Source organism: Leucopleurus acutus (assembly GCF_964270905.1).
Source record: "Leucopleurus acutus genome assembly, chromosome: 20".
NCBI lineage: Eukaryota > Metazoa > Chordata > Mammalia > Artiodactyla > Delphinidae > Leucopleurus > Leucopleurus acutus.
In genome coordinates this window covers 17242473-17268619 of record NC_139162.1, presented here as the reverse complement: position 1 = coordinate 17268619, position 26147 = coordinate 17242473, and the positions used below count along the sequence as shown (strand labels likewise).

At 38.2% G+C, this 26147-nt stretch overlaps 2 protein-coding genes across 8 annotated transcripts in view; one reads left to right on the top strand and one right to left on the bottom strand.

Annotated features, from left to right (window-relative positions):
- Positions 1 to 15533, top strand: part of NFAT5 (nuclear factor of activated T cells 5) — a 132873-nt gene extending 117340 nt beyond the window's left edge. For all 7 annotated transcript variants that reach the window (XM_082863373.1, XM_082863372.1, XM_082863371.1 and 4 more), the window contains 4 exons: positions 2891 to 3039; positions 3849 to 6354; positions 7009 to 7252; positions 7701 to 15533. In XM_082863373.1, the coding sequence (XP_082719499.1) occupies positions 2891 to 3039; positions 3849 to 6354; positions 7009 to 7244 (2891 nt within the window). In that variant the 3' untranslated portion in view covers positions 7245 to 7252; positions 7701 to 15533. The remainder of the gene's footprint in view (positions 1 to 2890; positions 3040 to 3848; positions 6355 to 7008; positions 7253 to 7700) is intronic.
- A 5745-nt stretch (positions 15534 to 21278) lies between these two features.
- On the bottom strand, positions 21279 to 24983 carry NQO1 (NAD(P)H quinone dehydrogenase 1; the record flags this gene model as incomplete). The annotated part of the gene is given in 4 exon segments (XM_082863130.1): positions 21279 to 21401; positions 21405 to 21584; positions 24583 to 24713; positions 24824 to 24983. Coding segments are annotated over 4 exon segments (543 nt in total). The 5' UTR covers positions 24933 to 24983.
- Between the last annotated feature and the right edge of the window lie 1164 nt (positions 24984 to 26147).

Sequence of the window (26147 nt, the reverse complement as noted above, 5' to 3'; positions counted from 1 at the left end):
ACTGGTGGTACCAGTAGGCCCTCTGTGTCTTTATCCTTCCCCCAACAGTGGAGAGAGAACTAGACCTGGCAACACCTGGCCCTCCACCAGGGCCATAGTAAGATCCAGACCAAGTGTCTCTCAACCCTCTATCCAATGGCAGAAGGCAATCCAGGGGCAGAAGGTAAAACTAGACCAGGGTCTCCCAAACCTCTGCCCAGTGGCAGAGAGCTATGCAGCCCAGACCCCACAGTTCTTGACCTTGTACCCAGTGGCAAAAGACAGCACATGTAGTTGCTTCCCTTCCCCAGCAGCACCAACAGTGATATAATAGGAACCCCATTAGTACCAGGAGACCAGAGAACATAACAGGAGAAAGGTTTTCCCTCCTCCAGGTCCAGCACCCCTCACCCCCACCTAATGACACCAGGCAGCCCAGGGAAGCACCTTCCACTCCTTCAGGCAGCACCAGCAGGATTCCAGCTGGAGCTCACGCAAAGCTAACACAACAAGCAGACCAGAATAGGGCTCAGAAAACTAAATTATCATTGGCCGTACAAAGACTTTATGCATATGGCCATAGAAAGACTTGTATCTTTGAGTGAGCATTAGACAAAAAGTCCTTTCCTTGTTTGTCTGCGCTAGTAGACATACCTGTTTGTGAATAGTCTCCTTAAGAGAAGTAAAAGACTCTTGCTCAACTTATTCCACCTATTCTCACTTTCCAGAAGAAGAAAAATCACACTAATAAGAATTATTCTCTGGGAATTCCCTGGCTGTCCAGTGGTTAGGACTTGGGCTTCCATTGCCGTGGGCCAGGGTTTGATCTCTGGTCAGGGAACTAAGATCCCACAAGCCGTGCAGTGAGGTCGAGAGAGAGAGAGAGAGAGAGAGAGAGAGAGAGAATTATTCCCTAAATAAATTTGGGGCAAATATGCATATAGATCTGTTAAGCAGTAACTGTGTAGGTGATGCATTTGTTTGTCAATGGATATTTATATGCAGTGTCTAATTGAAATGTAATATAAACTTGTTTTTAGATACTGAAATTTTTTAGGCCAGAAATACTGTTAATGAAAATATGTAACACTATAAGATTAACCAAATAGCCCACAACAAACTAAATTGACTACGATAAAGGAAAAGTAAAATTAATTCATTCATTTCTTCATTCAACAAATATTTATTAATTACCTACTATGCATCAGTCAACAACAACAAAATCTCTGCCTTCATGGAACTCATATTCTAATAGAATTCAAAAAAAAGAATAGCAGTTGATATTACAGGATCAACGTAAGACAACACTAATGGTCTTTCAGATTGTCTTGTGGGGTGGGCCTGAATTACTTCTAAATGCCTGCCCTGTGCATGATCTGAAGCTTTGTCTCAGACAGAATTGGATTGTGAGTTGAATCATATTGGTATTGATAGTATCTAGGTGAAAATAGGTCCAGAGAACTCATGAGTAAATAATTAATTTCTTAGAGTAATAAAGCATAGAATATTGAAAGTTAAATGGGCACTTTGCCCTCCCCCAGTATAATCAATTTCCATAGGAATTGTTTCTAGCCAGCTGGCTGTGAGACAAGCTGAATAAAGACTAGAAGGTTTCAAATATTTTTAAATCAAAATATTTACGAAGATAACTATCCTCCTCATATACCATATTCCATTTTAAAACCCTCTTTGTAGCCAGGATTTCTTCTCAATATCAAATTAAGAAATCTATGTATAAAGATATCAAATCACTATGTTGTATACCTAAGGCTAATATAATATTGTATGTTAATTATAATTCATAAAAAAAGTTTAACAGCTGAGCCTTCTGGGGAATCTATATTTCTTTACACAGGGTCTCAAAGTAGTGGTAAACCTTTAGATCAGAATTTGGCTATGTGTTCAATTTAGAAGACTGCCATTAGTGATTATCAGTACGCTCCACTAAGTGCCAATGGCAGGCTTAAATAGACGAAAAAGAAGAAAGAGAATCAAGAGGGAAAAATAGTTATAATGAAGTGGTAGAACTTACCTATCTGCTGTGTATTGCCTTTCCTTGGTTGTTAATCTATAACTACTTCTGAAAATAGAAGTAGATGGAAGTAGAAAAATACTTGTTGGTTTTGCTTTGGAAATTTAATTGGTAAACCTAAAATAGGACTTAAAATTTTTTCTTTTCAGAAGTTTAAGTACTATCTAAAAGAGAAATGTGTTCATGTGTCAACTTGGCAAATTCAAGTCTTCTAAGACATTAATTTAGAAAAGTGAAATCTGTTTGGTTAATTGGTGGCATCTTTTAATGAGAAGCTTGAGTTTTGTTGAGGAAAGAAATGTTCAGACAATCCTATGGCCTTTAAAAAGTTTGGCTTTATACTGCCAGGCAGCCAGATACTAAGAGGAGAACATAACAGTTGTAATTGAGTAGCTTGAACCTCCTAGAGATTTCCAAGCTGTATCCTATAATATATTATGGTCATGTTAAGCAGTGTATTCATTCAGGCACCTTGGAAGGGTGCTGGGGAGTATCACTTGATAACTGAAATGCTCAATTGTTGATATTTAACTCATAGTCTCAGGCTCTTACCAGGAGTCCTCAGGGCACTGATACTTAAAAAGAGGGAAGGCAAAGAATTCCCTGGTGGTCCAGTGGTTAGGACTCTGCACTCTCACTGCCAAGGGACCTGGGTTCAATCCCTGGTCAGGGAAATAAGATCCCACATGCCGCGCAGCACGACCAAGAAAAAAAAAAAAGAGGGCACATTTTGATACACCAGTTTTGTATCTTATGCTACCATCATAGCATCAAAAAATAGACGTTTAAATCATGACTAATGTCAACACACAGTAGAATGAAATAGTTGATGATTTCAGTGATTTTAAACTTTTCTTTCTTTTTTTGATATGTGTGCAGCAATGAAAACTGCTGGATGTAACTTAGATAAGGTAAATATTCTTCCTAATGCTCTGATCACTCCACTCATATCAAGCAGTGTGATTAAGAGTGAAGATGTTACTCCAATGGAAGTAACAGCAGAGAAAAGATCTTCCCCTATTTTTAAGGTGAGCTGCATTGACTAGTGCCCCACATGTTAACCTCAAATATAAAAATTGCTATATTTTGAGTAGTTTGACTTCTTTTCCCCATATTTATGCTTTTTACTTCTCCTGTTTCTTTTATATCTGTTTCTCTTCGGATTCACTTAATGAATTTTGCTTTGCAGAGTAAATGATTTTATATTCAAATAAAATAGCCTGCGAAGCAACTTCCAATATACATTTTTTTTAACATCTTTATTGGAGTATAATTGCTTTACAATGGTGTGTTAGTTTCTGCTGTATCACAGAGTGAATCAGCTATACGCCAATATACATTTTTGACAAGGGAGGGATTAATACATTACCTAGACCTTTGTGATGTGTGGTATTAATGAAAGTACTGGTTTTAGCATTTTCAAAACTAGAGACATTTTATTTCCTTTTCTCCACCAGTCTTTTCCTAAAGCTCCTTTTCCATTTTACCTTTGTTCCCCCCTCTCAATAATGTTACCAGTGATCCACAAATGGACATATTTTTAAATTGGCTATTAATTCATCAACCATAGAATTATTGTGTTCTTACTCTCCAGCAGCTGATTATTATTCTACTTATTTGACTATCTTTGCTTATAATACTTATTTAAAAATCCCGATGACAGTAAGACATAATGTTATCACTGAGAATCACAGTCTTACACCTGTTTTCCAAATAATAATATAGAGGGTAAAATTGGCCCTGCATATGTTTTTATAATAATAATAATTTTTGAAGTATCATATGAGTTCATTTAATATTTATATGTACATGTTATTTGGCAATTTTTATTTTTTAGACTACAAAGACAGTTGGATCCACTCAACAAACATTAGAAAATATCTCTAACATAGCAGGAAATGGGTCTTTTTCATCATCATCATCATCTTCCCACTTACCTTCTGAAAACGAAAAGCAACAACAGATTCAGCCCAAGGCATACAACCCAGAGACCCTGACAACTATCCAAACACAGGACATTTCACAGCCTGGTACCTTTCCAGCAGTTTCTGCTTCTAGTCAGCTGCCCAACAGTGATGCACTACTGCAGCAGGCTACACAGTTTCAGACAAGAGAAACTCAGTCTAGAGAGGTATTACAGTCAGATGGTACAGTGGTTAATTTGTCACACCTGACTGAGGCATCACAGCAACAGCAGCAGTCACCACTACAAGAACAAGCACAGACTTTACAGCAGCAGATTTCATCAAATATTTTCCCATCACCAAATAGTGTGAGTCAGCAGCTACAGAATACAATTCAACAGCTGCAGGCAGGAAGTTTTACAAGCAGTACTACTAGTGGTAGCAATGGAAATGTTGACTTGGTCCAACAAGTTTTAGAGGCACAACAACAGTTATCTTCAGTTTTATTTTCTGCTCCAGATGGTAATGAGAATGTTCAAGAACAGCTTAGTGCAGACATTTTTCAACAAGTCAGTCAAATTCAAAATAGCGTAAGCCCTGGAATGTTTTCCTCAACAGAGCCAGCAGTCCATACCAGACCAGATAATTTAATAGCTGGAAGAGCTGAAAGTGTTCACCCACAGAATGAAAACACATTATCTAATCAACAACAGCAGCAACAGCAACAGCAAGTGATGGAATCATCAGCTGCAATGGTGATAGAGATGCAACAGAGTATCTGCCAGGCAGCTGCCCAGATTCAGTCAGAGCTATTTCCTTCAACTGCTTCAGCAAATGGAAACCTTCAGCAGTCTCCAGTTTACCAGCAGACTTCTCATATGATGAGTGCGTTATCAGCCAATGAGGACATGCAAATGCAATGTGAATTGTTTTCTTCTCCTCCTGCAGTTTCTGGAAATGAAACTGCTACAACCACCACACAGCAGGTTGCAACTCCTGGCACTACCATGTTTCAGACATCAAGTTCAGCAGATGGAGAAGAAACTGGAACACAAGCAAAACAGATTCAGAACAGTGTCTTTCAGACCATGGTCCAAATGCAACATAGTGGAGAGAGTCAACCTCAAGTTAGCCTTTTTTCATCTACGAAAAGTATGATAAGTGTTCAAAATAATGGTACTCAGCAGCAAGGTAATGGTTTATTCCAGCAAGGTAATGAGATGATGTCACTCCAATCAGGGAATTTTTTGCAGCAGTCTTCTCAATCACAGGCTCAACTCTTTCATCCTCAGAATCCTATTGCTGATGCTCAGAACCTTTCCCAGGAAACTCAAGGTTCTATTTTTCATAGTCCAAGTCCTATTGTCCACAGTCAGACTTCTACAACCTCCTCTGAACCAATGCAGCCTCCAATGTTTCACTCTCAAAATACCATGGCTGTGCTACAGGGCTCTTCTGTTCCTCAAGACCAGCAGTCAGCCAACATATTTCTTTCCCAGAGTCCAATGAATAATCTTCAAACTAACACAGTAGCCCAAGAAGAACAGATTTCATTTTTTGCAGCTCAGAATTCAATTTCTCCACTTCAGTCAACATCAAACACTGAGCAGCAAGCTGCATTCCAACAGCAGGCTCCAATATCACACATCCAGACCCCTATGCTTTCCCAAGAACAGGCACAACCCTCCCAGCAAGGTCTGTTTCAGCCTCAGGTTTCCCTGGGCTCCCTTCCTCCTAATCCAATGCCTCAAAACCAACAAGGAACAATCTTCCAGTCACAGCACTCAATGGTTGCCATCCAGAGTAACTCTGCATCCCAGGAGCAGCAGCAGCAGCAACAGCAGCAGCAGCAGCAGCAGCAGCAGCAGCAACAGCAGAGCATCTTATTCAGCAATCAGAATACCATGGCTCCAATGGCATCTCAAAAGCAGCCACCACCAAACATGATATTCAACCCAAGTCACAATCCAATGGCTAATCAAGAGCAGCAGAACCAGTCAATTTTTCATCAACAAAATAATATGGCCCCAATGAATCAAGAACAGCAGCCCATGCAATTTCAGAACCAGCCCACAGTTTCCTCACTTCAGAACCCAGGTCCTGCCCAGTCCGAATCATCACAGACCTCCTTGTTCCATAGCTCTCCTCAGATTCAGTTGGTCCAAGGGTCACCCAGTTCTCAAGAGCAGCAAGTAACACTCTTCCTTTCTCCAGCATCCATGTCTGCATTGCAGAACAGTATAAACCAACAAGACATGCAACAGTCTCCCCTTTATTCCCCTCAGAACAACATGCCTGGAATCCAGGGAGCCACATCTTCACCTCAACCACAGGCTACTTTATTTCACAACACTACAGGAGGCACAATGAACCAACTACAAAATTCTCCTGGCTCTTCTCAGCAGACTTCAGGAATGTTCTTATTTGGCATTCAAAATAGTAAGAAACTCTTTCTAATTTCTCATTTCTTAAATGTTATTGGTCGAAATGGTCACATTATTATTACTAGAAGAAAGCACAACATAGTGGTTTTAAGAGCACAGATTGTAGTTAGACACAATTGAGTTCAAATCCCAGCTATACCACTTACAGACTGAGACCTTAGGATATTTGACCTGCATGAACCTCAGTTTCCATATCTAAAGTGGTGGTAATATTACATACTTGAAAAGGATATTGGGAGGATGAAATGTGGTAACATATATAAATGTATGTGTTTGCCATTTTAAGATATAAACTTGAAAGGAAAATGAAGTAAGAATGACAGAAAATTTTTCAGCCAATTAAAGTAAGTAGTTTCCAAGGAGGTAGAAAACCATGTTTCTTTAAATGTTTATATAGCAAGGAAATCATATAGGACTTATGGTGATAACTAAGCATTGTTGTATTTTTATACTGCTTAGAGGAAACCTAGGATGAATTCTACTACTGTTCAATGAAAACCTTTTTGGAGGCTGTCAGGCGCCTCACTTTTAACTCTATAATGAGCAAACACAGTAATGAATTTATCCCAGCCACTAATAAATACCTTCTTATGAATCTTAACAGAAAATAACTAATCAGGTAGCTTCTCTATTTTAAATATCTCTGCAGACTGTAGTCAGCTTTTAACTTCTGGACCAGCTACATTGCCAGATCAGTTGATGGCCATAAGTCAGCCAGGCCAACCGCAAAACGAGGGCCAGCCACCTGTGACAACACTTCTTTCTCAGCAAATGCCAGAGAATTCTCCATTGGCATCCTCTATAAACACCAATCAGAACATTGAAAAGATTGATTTGCTTGTTTCATTGCAAAACCAAGGGAACAACTTAACTGGCTCCTTTTAACTGGATATGTGAGTATTGCATTTTGGCTTTTTTCTTATTGAAAAGCATCAATAAACTTTATTATTCTTAGCAGATTTGAGTTAAGTAATAACACTGTTAGGACTCTGATCTTTTAAAATATGGCTTTCTCACAAGATGGTACTTTTTTACCCTAAATAAATTACTCTGAATGATAGCTTAGGTCATATTGTTAGTACTGGGCATTCCTTCTGGCTCTAAGCTTCTTTTCCTTGGAATGACAGAACATCCGATGAATGTACTATATATCAGATATAATTATGACTCATATCTCCGTTCCTCAAGAAATAAATATTGAATCTGAAAAGTCTGACAGTATAAATATGATAAAGTATCATTTGTAGTACTGTAATATACTTTGGGATCATTCAGGGCTACGGGAACTTTGTAAAGGCTTTCCCTCCCTATTGAGTTATATTAAACTTCTTCTTTTTTTAGAAATTCCATGAAGAAAATCCTGATTTCAAGATACCCTGAGATCTTGTGATTCCATGAGGATTATTGAACTGTTACTTTAAAAAGAAAACAAAATATGAAAAACTGTGATTGAATAAATGGATGGATTTTACTCTGACTGCAAAAGAGCACACCTGTGCTGCCTATTGCAGTGATTAACCACCATTGTTAACACCTTTTTATTTTATATTCCTAATAACAGTGATGACTGAGAATCTATTTGAGTTTCCAGCTGACAGAATTAATTGTTGCTATTTTCCTAGGCATTATTTCTTCAAAAGTACAGTTTAAATTGATAAGCTGGATCACTCAGTTATTATTGCTATTAGAAAATAATTCATGTTTCATGTTTACTTTTGTTCTTCATTCAGATTTTCTTTCCTGCATTTAGTCAAGTAGTGGCTTTTGAAAAAGGAAAGTTCAAATCATAACTTAGGCTGTGATTTTTCAATATAAAAAGCACAGCTATTGGCCAAAGTGAAGCAGTCTTCATTCAGTTTTTATAGAGAAACTGAAGGGGTAACATTCTGACAGGTAAGCTGTATTAAGAGCTCTACACAGATAAGAGGACTCTATTTATCACAGACAACACACAAACTGGGAACAGCTGGAATGCTATTGATTTTATTTTTCAGAGAGTTGTTAATTCTCTGTGTTTCTGTTAAGGGTTTTAGCCATAACTGTGCATAGAAAAATATAAACATCTTGCTCTATTTAAAAATGAAGGGGATAATATATGGTAAATTATGTTCTGATATCCTCCTACAATAGTTAAAACTGACAGAGTAATTCAAGTCTGTTTTCTTCTTATCCCAGTCTTGAACTGGTATTCCATTTTTATGTTCAGCGATACTGTTCTTCCCCTCTTCTTCACTTTATTTTAGACAATTAGTAATATATTACTAGCTTTGTGATCCTGTAGTAACTTAAATGAAAAGACCACTTTGATCTGGGGTAACCCAGCAACTCCTGCAGCACAGGCCGGGGGGTATCCTTTCAGGAATGAGGGGAGCTGACTCCTGAGAAACAAGAAACAATGCATTTTTTTTCCATGAACGGTGCTGTTCTGACGTCTTCAAATTTTTCCCTCTAATAGGAAACAGTGTAAATGTTAATCTGAAAAAAAAAAAGACAAACTAAATTTTCTTGAAACATCACTTCTCCCTGAGCTGCAGTGAGTGTAATTCACTTGTCACCTCAGTGCTTTACAGTTTGAAGTGGTCACTTATCTGATGGTTCCCACAAGCCTTAGGCTTTACAGGGTCATATCATTGACTTAATATGAAGAATTAATTTGTGTTACATCTATACAGAGCAAAATAACACACTCCAGAACTTGCAGTTGTAGCATTAGTTATACAGATTTGGGTGTTTGCACCACCCATGGGATGCCTGCTTCTCTCTACAACCTGTTGTCTGGACACATGCTTATGTCTTACTCTCCTTTTGGCATGTAGAAAGCTGTTAATACAGTTTAAGGCCAAATTGTGTGTGGCTTCTATATGTAGATAAGATGTTTTGGCATTCTTGTCAGTTTCATTTATTTTTTAAGTGTACAAAAAATAGCCTGTTAATTGTTTGTTGAAGGCTACAATTCTGTTTTTTATTTTTTCTATCCGATACATTTAGCTGAACTTTGTGGAATTGTGGTGTTGGTTTTGTTTATACAGTCAGATTTTTCCCCCTTTTTGTGATGGTCTTCCTTGGTTCTTTGTGCTCTTCTTTAATTTGTTTTTTCTCTTTGTTCTCATTTATTCTTCCCTCCACCCCCAACCCTTTCTTTCTCTCTCTGATTGAGAGTCATTGAATTATGTTTTCAGTAGTACAGGCTTCTTGCCGATATGAAGGGAACTTTTCAGAAAGAGACCTACTCTGGGTCATTTAATTTTGAATACAGTTTTCAATCGTTCAAGTTTTGGATGGTTTATATCTAATGTGTGTTTCATTTTTTTGGAAAGCTATATTTTGTATTTAGGAAATGGTATACTATTTTGCTATTTGTACTGAGTGAGTACATTGGCATAAATATAGAAATTTATATATATACATATATATAAACTATTCTTTTTTTGCCACACATTTTTGTGGTAAATTTGTGAGTTTGTCTGATGTTCTACCACAACGTGGCGTCTGATAAAAGTGAGGGGGGGTTTGTTATGTCTTTATTGAGTATTTAATTATCTTTTGAAACAAATGACCTTTTCATCTGTGGCCATTCCATCAGGTGGTTCCTTGATGTGATTAGTGGGCTAAAGGCAGCTCACTGTGTGTTCGCTGGATCTTTCACTCAGCAAAACGTTAGAGTAAGGAAACCCATCCAGGCAGTTGTGTAAGTTGAGTTTCACAAGAATGAGCCATTCAGTCTTTGCTCACTATATATTTAATATTTTATTATTGTTGTTATTGTTATTATTAATTGGCTTTCTGTATTCTATGCCTTTTATTTATAAAGACACTAAAAAAAAACCCATGTTTGTAATTTTAATAACATTTTCCCCATCTTGTAATATCCAGAGCTACTTTATAAATTCTCTAAACCAAAAGCATTTTCCTCAATATATCTCTCTCTCCCCACCCCATCAGGAAAATTTACCCAGTATAGTTCAGGGTATGAGAAGGACCACACAATCCAGTGCTCCAGTTTTAAAATGTAAAACTCTTAACTGCAGAGGGTTGACTCATGTCAGTAAGCTTATCCAGTGGTATAAAAATAAGAAGTAGAAATAAAATGCTGTAAGTTTATTTCTGAGTTTTCTGAATTTTTTCCCAAGAGATTACACAGGAGACTCAGGAAGTCTATTTGTTCATCAGGTTCCAGTTAGAATGTTAACACTGCTGTATGGATAAAGTGGTGGCAAGAAGACTGGCTTGGGTGCTGACTTCTGTTATTTAGCAAGAAGTTTATCATTGTAAAATGCTGATTGCCAATGCCAAGTCACCAGGGACCAATTTTCTGTTTTATAATATCTAAGTTTAGAACAGAACATACACCTGAACTGTAGTGGTTTGATTGGATGGAGGCAGAAAACCCAATTTTTATTTTCATAAGTTTTGTGGTTATTTGTACAAGGGCTGTGCTAAGATACCATATTCTTATTCAATAATGATGATTTTTTTTTTTTACATTGTTAAATGTTCCTTACCCCTAAAAGGTCAATGTTAAGTATAGCATTCAGAACATACTATTTGGTTACAAAAAGTACTCGTCTTCTTATTGAAGAGTTAGCTTAGTAGTCAGTGGTTGATACTTGTGCTAATAATGCAGTTTCAAGATTACTGTTACAAGTTATATCTACATATAGGAGAGACTCCATGAGCCAACAGAGGCCTTGGAAACAACAATTTATTAAATTTACTTATGGCAGAAGGACCTAAATAAACTATAAACCACATTTTATTCCTTTTTATTGTTACATTCAATCGTTCTTGCTTTTAGCAACTCACATTAATGCTTGGAGCTTACCTGTGTGTCTGCGTGAGTGTGTGCGCACGCGCGCATGTGTGTGTGTGTGTGTGTGTGTGTGTGTGTGTTTTATTCCTTATTGTCATTCCATTATATATCCACACCAACATGGGAGAAAATAATTAGAAATCATATTTTGCTTCTGAGCTTTATCATGTTACCTTATTCTAATTACAAATAGAGTATCATGTTGTTATCTAACCAATGCAAATCTGTTTTCGCCAGTCTCCCTAGAACAGGTTTTTAAAGGGCTTTGTTTATTATAGAAGCAGTATTAATGAGGGACCTTCCTTCCTTTCTTTTTTTGTAATACTGTATATGCTGTAGTTGGGAATTTCATTATAGTGCATTTCTTGCCCATCAGAACCTCAGTTAATCTGCCTAGGAAAAATTGTGTCAAAGGGAATGAGAAAAGAAGTTATATTTGAGTCCCTCCAAAACTAAGATAATAATTCCTTTTGACCATTTAAGCCATTATAGATGCTTATTTTGGAAAAGTGAAGTCTGTTTAGATGCGTCAGCAATTATAGACCAGAAATTAAATGCTTTAATAACCAAAATCTCAAATTCAGCATGGTTTATAAACATTCACTAGGAGTAATTTGAGAATGTTTCATCTTTCTGGTGAGAATTTCTGTTCTAGTATCTGTTTTCCAGTTGTTTTTTTTCTAATTAATTGAAAATTATATGAGACCTATTAGCTTTACTCTGCTTCATGACCACAGGCTTCATCCCTAACCAAGACAGCCACATTATATCTGCATGCCTTTGGTTATATGGAGAGCCTTAATGAGAGAGAGAGAGAGAGAGACTGTATATAGTTCATCAGCTTTAGAATCTCATAACATGTATTAAAAATGGTTTTCTTCTCTGCTTATTTGTGTCACTAGAGCTAAATCATGAAGATAATGTTCATACTGTAGTAAATATCAGAATAATACCTAGAATATCATTTGTGAATTGTCCCAGTACTCTAATTGCTTCTTTAATCCCCATTTGTTTTCGTGTCATTCTAGGCTCATTTATTAATAAAATTCTATTTTTACTCCATTTTCTCTTTCAGGAAATTTTTTTAATTAATATTTTAGATCTAGATTAAATGCTTATGGAAAAGTGCCTTTTTACCATGTTAGTGCTCCTTTCTTGTAATTTCATTTTTCACTGTTGCCAAAAACACATAGCAAATGACTTTAATAGTCTCAACTTTCATTTTTTCTATTTAGTCATTTTTTTCTCCATTTCTTGATCACCATAGAAACAACTTCATAACTTTCTAACACCCTTTGGCATAAGAGGAACAGAAAAGATACATAGCTAGAATTGTTTCTTTGAAGGAGGCTAAGTAAAAGATCACAAAATTATACTATTTAGCATTTATAGAAATTAGCTAAATTTGTCTTCATCTTGACCAACTAATAATAGGTCTTATCTGAATGCTATTGAAAATTTTACTATATGTGAGACTATGTACACAAATATGGATAGTTAAATTTCAGAAAGGAAGTGTTTGAAGCACCTTCTCTGATCTTTATTATAAGATGGGTGAAAATAAACCACTAACACATAGTTTAGGTAAAGCTTAGTAATGTCAATTTTTCTAACCATACGGAGTCAAATAATTCATTATAGTGTACTTCTCGTCCATCAGAACTTTAGAAATCTGCCTATGAAAAATAGTGTCAAAGGAAATGAAGTTGTATCTGAGTCCCTCCAGAACTAAAATAATTCCTTGCAGCCAAATACAGTTGGATTGAGTATCCCTCTGTTTTTTGTTAATTTTGCCTATGTTCCAGCTCCTTACCATAGTGGTGGTGCCTGAAGAAAGAGCCATCAGCAACAAACAGGTCAGGAGAGTAGTAGCTTAGGGATAGAGCTGCTTTCCCCATGTGAGTATTTCTGTGACTGTTAGTGGCACTAAAGACTGCAAACCTTTATGCAATATTCTCAATACCCTAATGATATTATGCACTTTAATCATTCCAAAGAAGTCAAGAATGCTGTATAGTTATGATTCCTTCTTGATGAGTATATCTTAACTGTTTAGAATATTTATGTCCCTTTTTATTTTGGATAGCCAACTTGGTATGGAAATATTTTCTAAAAAGTATAGTAGGACTTAAGACTTTGAAATGTAACTGACTATAAGGGGAAATTATTACACTTCAGAAAATCATTTTAGAAACATTAAAATGTTCGGCTTTCTAATGATATGTTTGAGAGTTAATTAAAACCAGCCCTCTTCCTATATTTTTTGTTTCATATTAATAGCATTATAGTATATAGTTTTCTATATATATAGTATGTATAAACCAATGGTTCTCAAAGTGTGGTCCTCAGCCCACCAGCCAACATCCGTATCACCTGGGAACTATTTAAAAATGCAAAATCTTGGGCCTTATCCCAGACATAGTGAATCAGAAACTCTGGAGTGGGACTCAGCAATCTGTTTTTTAACAAGCCTTTCAGGTGATTCTGATACATGCTAAAGTTTGAGAACCACTGGTGTAAACTGTATACAGTAAGATCTAGAAAGGGCTTTTTTTTCCCACTCACACAGACACAGTTATACATTGTTTTTAATGTAAATTCAATTTAACCTGGTTATCTATAATCATTTATTGGCAATGATAATTTATTCTCAGTACTGCCTATAGAAATACAGTATATTTTATGTACATATACAATTAGTCTAGTTATTGATAATTCAGTTAGTTTGGCATTTTCATACCACTTACTAAAAAGTTTACATTAAATGACTGATTTAAATATATAGGTGCAATGTTCTGTGTTTATTTTAACTATTATGACAGTTAAGTAGCTAATACAATTGACGGGTGCTAAAGTCTCCTGTTTATCCATAAAATGGATACATTGTGGGCAGTGATAATAAACGCTTTCTTTTCATTGCCTCTTACTTTACCAGCAGACCACAATTTTGGCCCATCTAGACCAACTCTCAGAACAAAATTGTTTGTCATTCCTTATATTTACATTTGTATCTGAGCTATTAAACAACATAGCTAGCCAGGTCAACAAAACATCTTATTTAATTTCTTTTTTTAATAGATAAATCTTCTTTTAAAATAGCTTGCTTTGTATGAGAATTGATGCACTAGAAATATAACTATCCTTGGAACTTATGCTTCAGACAAGATGTTAAACAGGACACTGTATTATTTAATTTGAGCATTTCTCCCTTCCCAGTTATATGCATCCTGTTGAATGTAAACTAACCATAAGATAAGTAGATTTATTCATTCATTTTAATCTCCCTGTATAATTCAATACCTCCATAATTGTTGGTGTTTACAAATCACCAATTAATAAACTCATGTAAGAAAAGTAAACATTTCAAAATGAAAATAATTGTACACTCACTTTATGAAAATCACCACTGCTATCTTTGCTTAAAACTAGCAGTGGAAATACAAGTGGCTTACTCTGCAAACTTTGGTGCTGGAAATACATAGGCAAGCTGTTGGGAGATGCTCTAGCTACATTCCTCCTTTCTTGTTCCCCTTCCCCTCTTCCCCGCTTTATTGCATACTGTATTTGTATATCCAAAGCATTATACCATACCACAATTCTGTTCAACTCCAACTTGTAATATTTCCTTTAAAGGCTCTGTGTTTAACCGTATCACCCTGTTTTGTTTTGTTTTTTTTCCAGAAGTAACTTGCCTGATTTGAAATAGTTTGTATTATTATTATTATTTTAGCTAACGAACCTCAGGACAGCGTGCACACACACACACACACACACACACATCTCAGATGTTTGAGAGTGGCTTTGGAATCAGACTGTGTCCAATAAAGAACTGTCCTGCATGGAAGTGTTTATGACTTTCATAGCGACAAACTGATTCCAATGATATTGAGCTAATTTCCTTTGATCTAATGAATGTATCTGCTCACCTTGTTCCCTTACATTGAATTGATAAGCTCCAAGTATTTATTACTTTTTTTGACAGTTTTTACTGTTTCATTCATTTCTTTTACTTAGTCTTTTAATGAATATACTACAGTTATGTTATTAACCTGTTCTCAAGTGGTTTAGCTACCATTCTGCCATTTAATTTTTTTATTTAATTTTATTTGCTTGAGCACACTGATCAACCACTGAACTGCCTTCTTCCATTGTCCTGCAATGATGTAAGTAAGGGTTACATTTTTGTGTATATGGCTTTCATAGTTGGGATTTCAGAGCACTGACACCAGATACTTTCAGTTTATTCTCTGAGGGAATTTCATTTGCATCTATGTTTTTAGCTATCTGTGATAACTTGTTAAATATTAAAAAGATATTTTGCTTCTATTGGAACATTTGTATACTTGCAACTATATTTCTGTAAACAGCTGCAGTCAAAAATAAAACATTGAAAGTTTTCATTTTGTAGTAGTTAACTGTCTTTTTTCCTCAGATTTTATGAATGAAGTCATATCCGTGAATGTCAGTTTTGAGCGACATGAGTATGTGATTGAACTTAAAAAATCAGTAGGAAAAGGTATGAAATATAGAAATATTTTTGAATAGTTACATTGTACCAGGAAATGTACCAAGTGACTTAGTGTAATAGAATTTTTGTTTGTTTTACTTAGTTTAAATGTTTCATGTTTAGTAAAACACTATATACATGTGGTGACAAATCTTGTATTATGGAGGTACTTTTGATGAAAACCACGTCTCTCCAGGCCTCAGTCCCACATCCAGAGACAATCTCTTTTTATTTTTCTGTAAGTTATTTCCATATATATATATATATATATCAGAATGTGGTACATATATCACTAGTGGTACCCAAAATGATTTCAGGTGATACATGGGTAAACATTATCTTTAAACATATATATATATATATATATAAGGTTTGGATATACATTAGAAAAATATATAATGTGTCTACTTACTAGACTATGGGGAAATGTGAGTCAAAGACAAATACTAAATAAATACTAATACAGGTGATACATGAATATCATGTATGTGATATATAAATAACTGAAGCTTCAGAAGCACTGCTTTAAACAGTATGCTTATACCTTCTTATCAAATATAGACAGTGTCTGTTGATTCTGTGAAAGTGACTGAATTTTTTTAACACATCCAAATGTTTATATATAAATGAGTTGTCACTTTAGGAGTCTAAAGTGACAACAATGCTGCTATTGTTCTAAATATGTTCAAAAGTTGTCTTTTGGCATTATTGACTGCAGCAGCACTGGAAGGGAGTAATAACCAAATGAATTTAAATAAGTATAAATATCAAAAGTACTGGGGTCCAAAAAACAGCGTATGTGGGCAAAAGACTGATCCGAAAATGGGACTGCATATGAGTGGCTGCCGGAAAGGCTGATGCAATCCTGGGTTACATAATTTAAGTTACAGTGTGCAGAACAAGGGAGATAGCTGTCCTGCTTTACTCCAAGCTGGTAAGAGTCCTGCTCTATTATCTTGTGAGGAGCAGACAATTCTCAGCGGCCATATAATTAGGCCTGTAAAAGAACCGAACACCATTTATCCCTGCTCAGGACACAGAGGGACTCTAGAAGTATAAAAGCAGCTATAGTTTCTCGACAGCAACACTTAATGGTCTTTCTCTCAGGAAGACAATTGATTACTACTCTTGTGCTCTATTTCATGTTGTCATTGTCCCTGCCTGCATAGTATTTAAAGCATAGGCTCTTTTTTTTAAAAAATAAATTTATTTACTTATTTATTTACTTTTGGCTGTGTTAGGTCTTCGTTGCTGCGCGCGGGCTTTCTCTAGTTGCGGTGAGCGGGGGCTACTCTTCGTTGTGGTGCTCAGGCTTCTCATTGTGGTGGCTTCTCTTGTTGCGGAGCATGGGCTCTAGGCACGCGGGCTCTAGGACATATGGGCTCAATAGTTGCGGCTTGCGGGCTCTAGAGCGCAGGCCCAGTAGTTGTGGCACACAGCCTTAGTTGTTCCTAGGCACGTGGGATCTTCCTGGACCAGGGCTCGAACCCGTGTCCCCTGCATTGGCAGGCAGATTCTTAACCACTGTGCCGCCGGGGAAGTCCAAAAGCATAGGCTCTTGAGTTTGCCTGCTTGGGTGAAGTTCTGGCTCCTATACCTACTGTTTAACCTCTCCATTCCTCAATTTCTTTATTTATGAAGTGGAAAGAAAAATGAATGATCCTCTTAGGGTTGTTATAAGAATTAAGTAAATTAGGGCTTCCCTGGTGGCGCGGTGGTTGGGGGTCCGCCTGCCGATGCAGGGGACACGGGTTCGTGCCCTGGTCCAGGAAGATCCCACATGCCGTGGAGCGGCTAGGCCCGTGAGCCATGGCCGCTGAGTCTGCGCATCCGGAGCCTGTGCTCTGCAACTGGAGAGGCCACAACAGTGAGAGGCCTGCGTACCGCAAAAAAAAAAAAAAAAAAAAGAATTAAGTAAATTAATCAGTGTAAAACTACTTAGTTCCTGGCACACAGTGTACCAGTCCTGTTGCTACTTTGCTCTTCTGCCTCTGGTGCACTGGATCCATATCCTTTTGCTTTTTCAAATACATCCTCCTGTTCCTTTAATTGTCCTCTTTCTTTTTTTAATTTTTAATTTAATTTTTATTTTATATTGGATTATAGTTGATTTTATGTATGTTAGTTTCATGTTATGTTAGTTTCAGGTGTACAGCAAAGTGATTCAAAGTGATTCAATTATACATATACATATATAATTGTCCTCTTTCTCCAGCATGAAAACCTTTCTCTCTGAGTCATATCCACTGGTATATAAATTTTCTGTAATGTCCCTCATCTCTTAAAAATATCAAACAATTTTCTTTGACCACACATCCCCACATCCCCCATACATACTATTTCCACTTTCTCTTATTCATCCTCTTGAACCCATTCCAATCAGGTTTTATCACCCTGCTCTACTGAAATAGCTCATCAGCATCACCAATGGCCACCCAAAAGTCAATTCTGAGGGCTGTTTCACTCAGTTTATCAACAGTATATGACACGCTTTGAAACACTTTCTTCACTTGGCTTTCAGGACACCGCACTCATCTCTCCTGCTACACTGGCCTTTTCCATTCTCGTCTTCTTGACCTCCTAACATTGGAGAACCCTAGAAGTCAATCATCAGATCTCTTCTCTATCATAACTCAATTTTTAGGTGTGCTCATCCAGTCAGATTGCTTTATAGACTATGTGTTGAAAATTTCCAAATGTATATCTCCAGCCATAACTTCTTTAACTCCAGGTTCCTATTATCGAACTATCTACTTGACAGTCTTAACAGGCATCTCAGAAATAACATGTCTGAAGTGAAATTTTGATTCTCCCCTTCCCACTCCCAACTTCTGCCGCCAATACTCTTTCCAGATTCTTCCCCATCTAAGCAAATGGAATTTCCATTCTTCTAATTGTTTAAGCCAAAATACCTTTGAGGGTTGGTTGGTTTGTTTTTTGCCCTTGATCCAATCCATCATCAAATCCTGTTACTCTGTCCTTTGAAATACTTCCAGAATCCAACCACTTCTCAATACATCTATTGCTGTCACTTTGATCCAAAGCATTTGTTGCCTAGATTGTCATAACAGCTTCCCAGCAGTTCTCCCTGCTTCTATCATTGCCCCTTATACTTGATTCTTCACATACCAGCCAGATTTAAATGTAAGTCATATGTTACACCTCTGCTCAAAACCCTCTAGTGACTTCCTATCTCTACATTTCACAATGCTTGTAATGCCCTTTGTGGTCTGATTCCAGCTTTGTGTCTGACCTATCCCTCTCTTGCTTTCTGTGCTTTAGTCACACTAACTTCCTTGCTCTCCCTAAAGCATACTGATCATGCTGCTGCCTCATGGGTTTGCACTCACATCACTCCTGGCATGCTCTTCCTTCAGGGACCTACATGTATCATTCTCTCACTTTATCAGGGCTTTGCCCAAATATAACCTTATAGGAGAGATCTTTCTTGATCACCCTGTATAAAACTCGTATCCCATCTCTAACCCTCTTACCCTGCTCTTCCTTCGTAGCATTTATCACCACCTGACTGACATTTGTTCTTCTCTCATTCTTTACTAGAATGCAAACTTCATGAGGCTAGGTTTTTTGTCTGCTGTATTCCCAGTGCCTCTAGAAGAATGCCTGGCCCATTGATTAGATAAATCAGAATAAATCAGGGAAATCAGAATAAATATTGCTCCTTGGCATTTGTTTATTGCATTCTGTGTTTTTCTTGATTTCTATACCACTGTCTTTCCTGGATCTCCTTAAGTGTCCTTTAAATTCCCTGAGAGAATCTTAGTAGGTTCCCTTGCCATTCAGAATGAAGCAGCCTTATTGGGCAAGCTCTCAAGCCAAGTCACCATATAGGCTTCTGGCCACAATTTGTCACTGAATCCTCTGATTGCTTCTTGCCCAGTAGATTCCACTTTTGCCTGAATGCCTCTGTCACTAGCTTCTCTGAAACCAGTGAGTGTGGGTCTGTTTTGTAGAAATGGATTTTATTTATTTCATTTGGAACTTTTAGAAATTTACATAAAACTACAGTGAAGATGAAGGCAACAGTAAATATTTTCATATATTTTCAAACTGAAGCACCCAGCCATCTGCCATTGTGGATATTGTGGAAAGAATACCCAGTGCCTGCTGGCATCTAGCACATGAGGTTCTCCAGCCTGACGCCATCATTTCCTTGGCAGGTAAGAGGCTGTTCCCAGTTTCATGCAACCTTGCTTTGCATCATTTTCTCATGTTTTCTTTCTGTGCACCACAAGAGGGCGTTCTTTCATCATTTTCTACTTAGGTTATACCAACAGTGAGTAGAGGTGCACCTCAATCATTTAAATAGGAAGTTAGAATGTTACGCCAAAATTGTTCACCAAAGTTAATGAAACTCTAGGCTCACAATTTTGTCCCTAAATTCATGAAACCAAAACACATCTTTAAAAGGCAAGTCATCAGTTTATCAATGATACAGGAAAAACTTCCAGGTTAGTTACATGGATCTGAAATAAAGTACTGTTTGTGGCAAGCTGTTTTTAGATACTGGGGGTACTGTTTCCTTTCGTGAATTCATTCATTGTAGCAGATGTAGTGTTTAGAGGTGTTGGTTTATTTGCAGACATTAAATTAGAAGATTGAATTAAAGAGGTTTTTTTTAGCTTTTCATTTCAAGGTGTCTGTGTGCACTGTATAGAAACAACAAAAGCTGAAGGAGAATGACACTCGTATTAGGCATAATATTCATTGTGTAGTAATTAAAGCCAATATATCTCACAAACAAGCAGAGAGTAGTAATTACTAAACAAGTCCCTTAGGTCAGACAGATTTCGTCATTTCTTTCTCTGAGCAATTCCCTTCTGCCATAAACCACAGAGAGGTAATTAAAAGAAAAATAGATCATTGAGGAGTTGGATGCTCTCTAACCAGATTTATTCCTAAAAATGTATCTCTAAAGAGAGGAATTAAAATTGTGTAGAGGACCTTAAAGAATATTGTCTGGGATCTTTCTACACCCTTCTCTCCGGCTTTACGTCCTAAGCCTGAGAGGCCTTTTGAGCCTAATCAGATTTTGCCATGATAGCAGTTGGTTACATTTGGGACTTCCCTGGTGGCGTAGTGGCTAAGAATCCGCCTGCCAATGCAGGGGACGCGGGTTCAAGCCTTGGTCCAGGAAGATCCCACGTGCTGCGGAGCAACTAAGCCCGTTTGCCACTACTAAGCCTGTGCTCTAGAGCCCACGTGCCACAACTACTGAGCCCACGTGCCACAACTACTGAAGCCCATGCGCCTAGGGCCTGTGCTGCACAAGAGAAGCCACTACATGAGAAGCCCGTGCACCGCAACGAAGAATAGCCCCCACTCGCTGCAACTAGAGAAAGCCCACATGCAGCAATGAAGACCCAACGCAGCCATAAATAAATAAATTAATAATTAAAAAAAAAACCAGAATCGGTTATGTTTAACAAAACTATACAAAAATGTATGAATATAGTCTGTTCTATCCATTCCTTGTGGCAAAAGAAAAACACAAATCTTAAAAACTAAAGCAAGTCAAGGAACCCCAAGAAAGAAGTCTAGATTTGGCTATATTTTAGAAGGAAATCAAGTCTTGTGAATCTTATTTTCTGGCTTTGATCTGGTTGTCCGTTGGGATGGACTTGCCCAAGTGATGGCCCACTGAAAGGCCAAATTTCTTATTTTTCTGTTCATCCTGTACCTCCTTGTTCATTAAGAATCCTGCCTAGAAGTTTAGGTCAAAGAGGCTACTTGGAGCAAAATACAGTGGCATCTCATCCCAAATATTCTCCAGGCGTTTCTTCCATCCTTCCAGGATCTGAATTCGGACATCCTCGGGAGTGTGCCCAATGCTATATGTCAGTTGAGGTTCCAAGACTTGGAGGCCACAGAAATGCAGAGTGCCACTCTGGGGATACACAAAGCACAGAGGTGAGTTACAGATCAAACCCCACAGACCTTGTACCATATACAAACAACAAAAGTTAATCTGGGTTTCCCAACAGGACACTCTGATGTGGAGGCCTGAGGCACCCTGGAAAATTAGTTCATAGCTCCACCCTCTCACCTTGTGCTTTCTGTACCTAGTTGTTACCTATTTTAGCCTATTCAGCTGTGCTCTTCTTTGAATGAAGAAAACCTTGAAACTGTGCCAGCCTGGCATTCTCTGCCAAAAGTGCCCAAAGTTCTATTACCTAAGGGTGAGTTTCAGCTTCTTGGCAACTGACCCTTGCCAAGGCATGCACATGTGCATTTCTCTGCCTCCCCACATTACTAGACAAGTCTTGATAAATTACTCTTACCATTTATTCTCCAATGTTAATATTAATTCCCTAATCCTATAGGTGGCCCCTTTCTTAAAAATATTTATTTATTTATTTGGTTTCGCTGGGTCTTAGTTGCAGCAGGCGGGCTCCTTAGTTGCGGCATGCACACCCTTAGTTGCGGCATGCGTGTGGGATCTAGTTCCCTGACCAGAGATCGAACCCAGGCCCCCTGCATTGGGAGTGTGGAGTCTTAACCACTGCACCACCAGGGAAGTCCCTCCAAGAACAACTTGAGAGAGTAAACTTTTAATACCTGGCAAACCAACCAATTCTTTTTCAGCCCTGACTGTAGAACATTCACAAGGGACCAAATCTACTTGCCTAAACAACCTGCACATTTATCCTAAAAGCTGCAGATCTGGCCCCTCACAATTGGAGCATCATAAATGTGAGAATGTGAGAAGCTACTAGAGATACCTCAAGCCCCTCTTTTTACTGATGAGGCAAATTACTGGCAGATTCAGGGTGAGAATACAGGTCTCATTCTCAGTCGTGTCCTAAAACTCTACTTCCTTATCCCCTTTCCTGTAGGTCAACCACCCTTCAAAGAGAGACCTATCAAGTCTTAAAAATTCTTTCTCTGTCCTAGTTTTGTTTTTTAACCTCTGGGCATGTTCCTGTTGTTACTGCCTTTAAGTGAGTCAAGGAGAAGAAGAAATACTGGTATGTCCTTGCTTAGCTTTTACCAGGACAAGAGGCCCAATAGGTCTTTCTCATGGCAATTCCCTGATGAACTTAAGTCACACAGATCATTTGTTTGCATATGTGCGTGGTTCTGTTTATTCTAAATGATAGAATTTTAAATCCGTGAGCACAAGGTACAGGTTTCATATTTTTGAAACCACACCCACAAAAGCAAGCTCTTGGGAAAATATTGATTTAGGCAACACACACTGAAGCCAACTTTGCCTGCAATCCTTGCTGTTCAGACTTGGCTGCCAAATGTGATTTCATAGAAGCAAATCTTATTGCATGTGTTTCTTCACACCCACCCAATATTTGTATTTTTAGGCAGAAACAGGAGTGTCAAGTTGACTGACCAAGGACAATAATTTTCTTTTCTTTAAAATTTTCTTTTCTTGAATGTGCTAACTCCTCCAGAAGAGATGACAGGTCCTGAAGAAAGTTCGCCCCTCAGTGACATCATGGGCAGCAGCTAAGCACCCTAAGTCTTCTATTTTGGGGGTGTTCCCCATCTGACCTCTTTGTCCTCTGCCCCACAGTTCCCCCTGCAGTGGTTTGGAGTCCCTGCCATCCTGAAAGGCTGGTTTGAGTGAGTGCTCATAGGGGAGTTTGCTTACTCGTATGCTGCCGTGTATGACAAGGGACCTTTCTGGGTAGGTTGATGGTTCTGCTTTTTCTAACACCTGGATTCTAGGTAGATTCTGTCCTGAGGCAGAGTTTTGAGCACAATTAGATACCAAAATCAGGCTCCAGGTCCCTTAGGGAGAGATGCATGTCTCTCCCAAAATTTTTAATAGATATTTTCATAGATATTTTGACATGATGTTCAGGATTTTCTTTAAAATACCCCAGGAAAAAACAGGAGTGAGGGGATACTGAGAGTTAAAGCTGGGTGGTGGATGCATCATTATACTATTTTCTCTTCTTTATGTATGTTTGAAATTGTCCGTAATAAAAAAGTCAGTCTGTCTTCATTTTGCAGACACCCAAAACTATACAAGAAACATTTTTAGAGCTCCTGGATTACAAGCCTAGATACATGCCTAGCAGTGTGCGGAGATAGATAAAAAACAACAAATAACTCCACCTAGGCACCAGCAGTCAGCACTGATTTTGTGTTACCATGACAACCTTCACCTGATTTGCCACATCCAGGAGTATGGAATCCTGGGCCTGCCCCTCTGTGTACCATCTTCCAGGCTGGTATTTCTGCAGAGTCAATACTGTGAGGCTCAGAGGAGCCAATGTATGAAGTAACATAAACAACAGATGGGAGGGGGGACCTTTGTGTTCTTTCCCCTGGGGCTGTTTCATTAACTTCCTGTCACCAAGGAGATGTGGAAGGTAATGACTTTTCTTTTACAGAATAAGAAGGCAGTGCTTTCCATCTCCACTGGTGGCAGTGGCTCCATGTACTCTCTGCAGGGTATCCACGGGGACATGAATATCATTCTCTGCCCAATTCAGGTATCTCGTTTTCAGTGACCCTTCAGGGGGATTAATGAACTTTCTGTGGAGTCCAAATCCTCCAGATAGCAGCTCCACAAACTAATTTCAGGATGCTTATGGAGATGGGGGCGGGGGAGAATTGCAAACGTGAGTGATTCCACAAGAAATAACTAACTGAAGAAAAAGATTAAACATACTAGGGAAAAAAAGCTCAAGGCTCAAATGTCATCTCTGCCATCACAGTCATATTTTCAAAGAGTAGTACAGCCAGATTCACAACATCTGTAAATCTGTGTAACACTGTGCCTTTGAAGTAATCACCCTTATCTACAGAGAATGCGGTCAAGTGGCTGTTACTTTCCTAAGATTACATAGCTAATTAGGTGCCAGGTCTAGGACAAAAAGAACGCAAGTGTCCCAACACCCCTTTTGATGTCTTAGCCACACCTGAAAAATCACAAGGTCTGTGGCTTGCAGCTTCTTTTGTTCGGCCACAATATCTGGGCTCAGACAGCCTTCTTTATAAGCTAGAACAGACTCGGCAGGATACTGAGAGTTCCCGGGGTCCTCCAGTTTACCTGCAGAGAGGAAAAAGAGAGGCTGACGCCAGAGGGGCCAAGGTGGAGCCAGAGAACCCACAGGCGAGAAGTTCCACAAAGACCTTATTAAAGGGGAGAGCTGCTCCCACCTGTGATGTTGTTTCTGGAGATGACGGGATTGAAGTTCATGGCATACAGGTCCGACACAGTGACCTCCCATCCTTTCCTCTTCAAAGCCTCTACGGCGGCCTCCTTCATGGCATAGTTGAAGGATGTCCTCTCTGAGTGGGCCAGTAGGATCAGTGCTTTTCTAACTATTTAGACACACACAAGGAACATGGAGAAAATCAGTCACCAACCAGCAAAGCTCTGGCTACAGGTGAGCCCAGCTGGGATCCATAATGGAAGACGTGACTTTGTTAGACCTTGGGTTATGCAATCCATCCACTGCATCAAAAAATATATTTTCTCCTTACAAGTACCAACAATCAAAGGAGGCATTTTAACTCACTGGGAAAACAGTGGCTAATTTAGTAAATGGTGTTGGCATACTTAAACAGCCATCTGCATGAAAACAAAATTATCCCCTTAGAAGACTAATGTAAGGTGTTAGAAGTCAGTATAGCAATTACCCTCCATCAGGGGATAGTGACTAGAAGGGGACAAATGGGCTTTTGGGGTGCTGGCCGTATTCTATTTCTCGATCTGGGTGCAGATTACACAAGTGTGTCTTCCGTTTGTGAAAATTCACTTAGAACTTGTGCGCTTTTCAGTGTGTCTATTGTATTAAAGTTTTGGGTTTTAACTATCCCACTAACACACCACATACAGCAACAATTTGCTGGCAGATTAAAGATCTACATTTTAAAAAATGAAACTATTAGAATAGTATGGGATAGGGAACCCTCTTGCACTGTTGGTGGGAATGTAAATTGATACAGCCACTATGGAGAACAGTATAGAGGTTCCTTAAAAAACTAAAAATAGAATTATCATATGATCCAGCAATCCCACTACTGGGCATATACCCAGAGAAAACCATAATTCAAAAAGACACATGTACCCCAGTGTTCATTGCAGCACTATTTACAATAGCCAAGTCATGGAAGCAACCTAAATGCCCATCGACAGATGAATGGATAAAGAAGATGTGGTACATATATACAATGGAATATTACTCAGCCATAAAGAGGAACAAAATTGGGTCATTTGTTGAGACGTGGATGGATCTAGAGACTGTCATACAGAGTCAAGTAAGTCAGAAAGAGAAAAATATCGTATATTAACGCATATATGTGGAACCTAGAAAAATGGTACAGATGAACCGATTTGCAGGGCAGAAATTGAAACACAGAGGTAGAGAACAAACGTATGGACATCAAGGGGGGAAAGCGGCGGGTGGTGGTGGTGGTGGTGTGATGAATTGGGCGATTGGGATTGAAATGTATACACTGATGTGTATAAAATTTATGA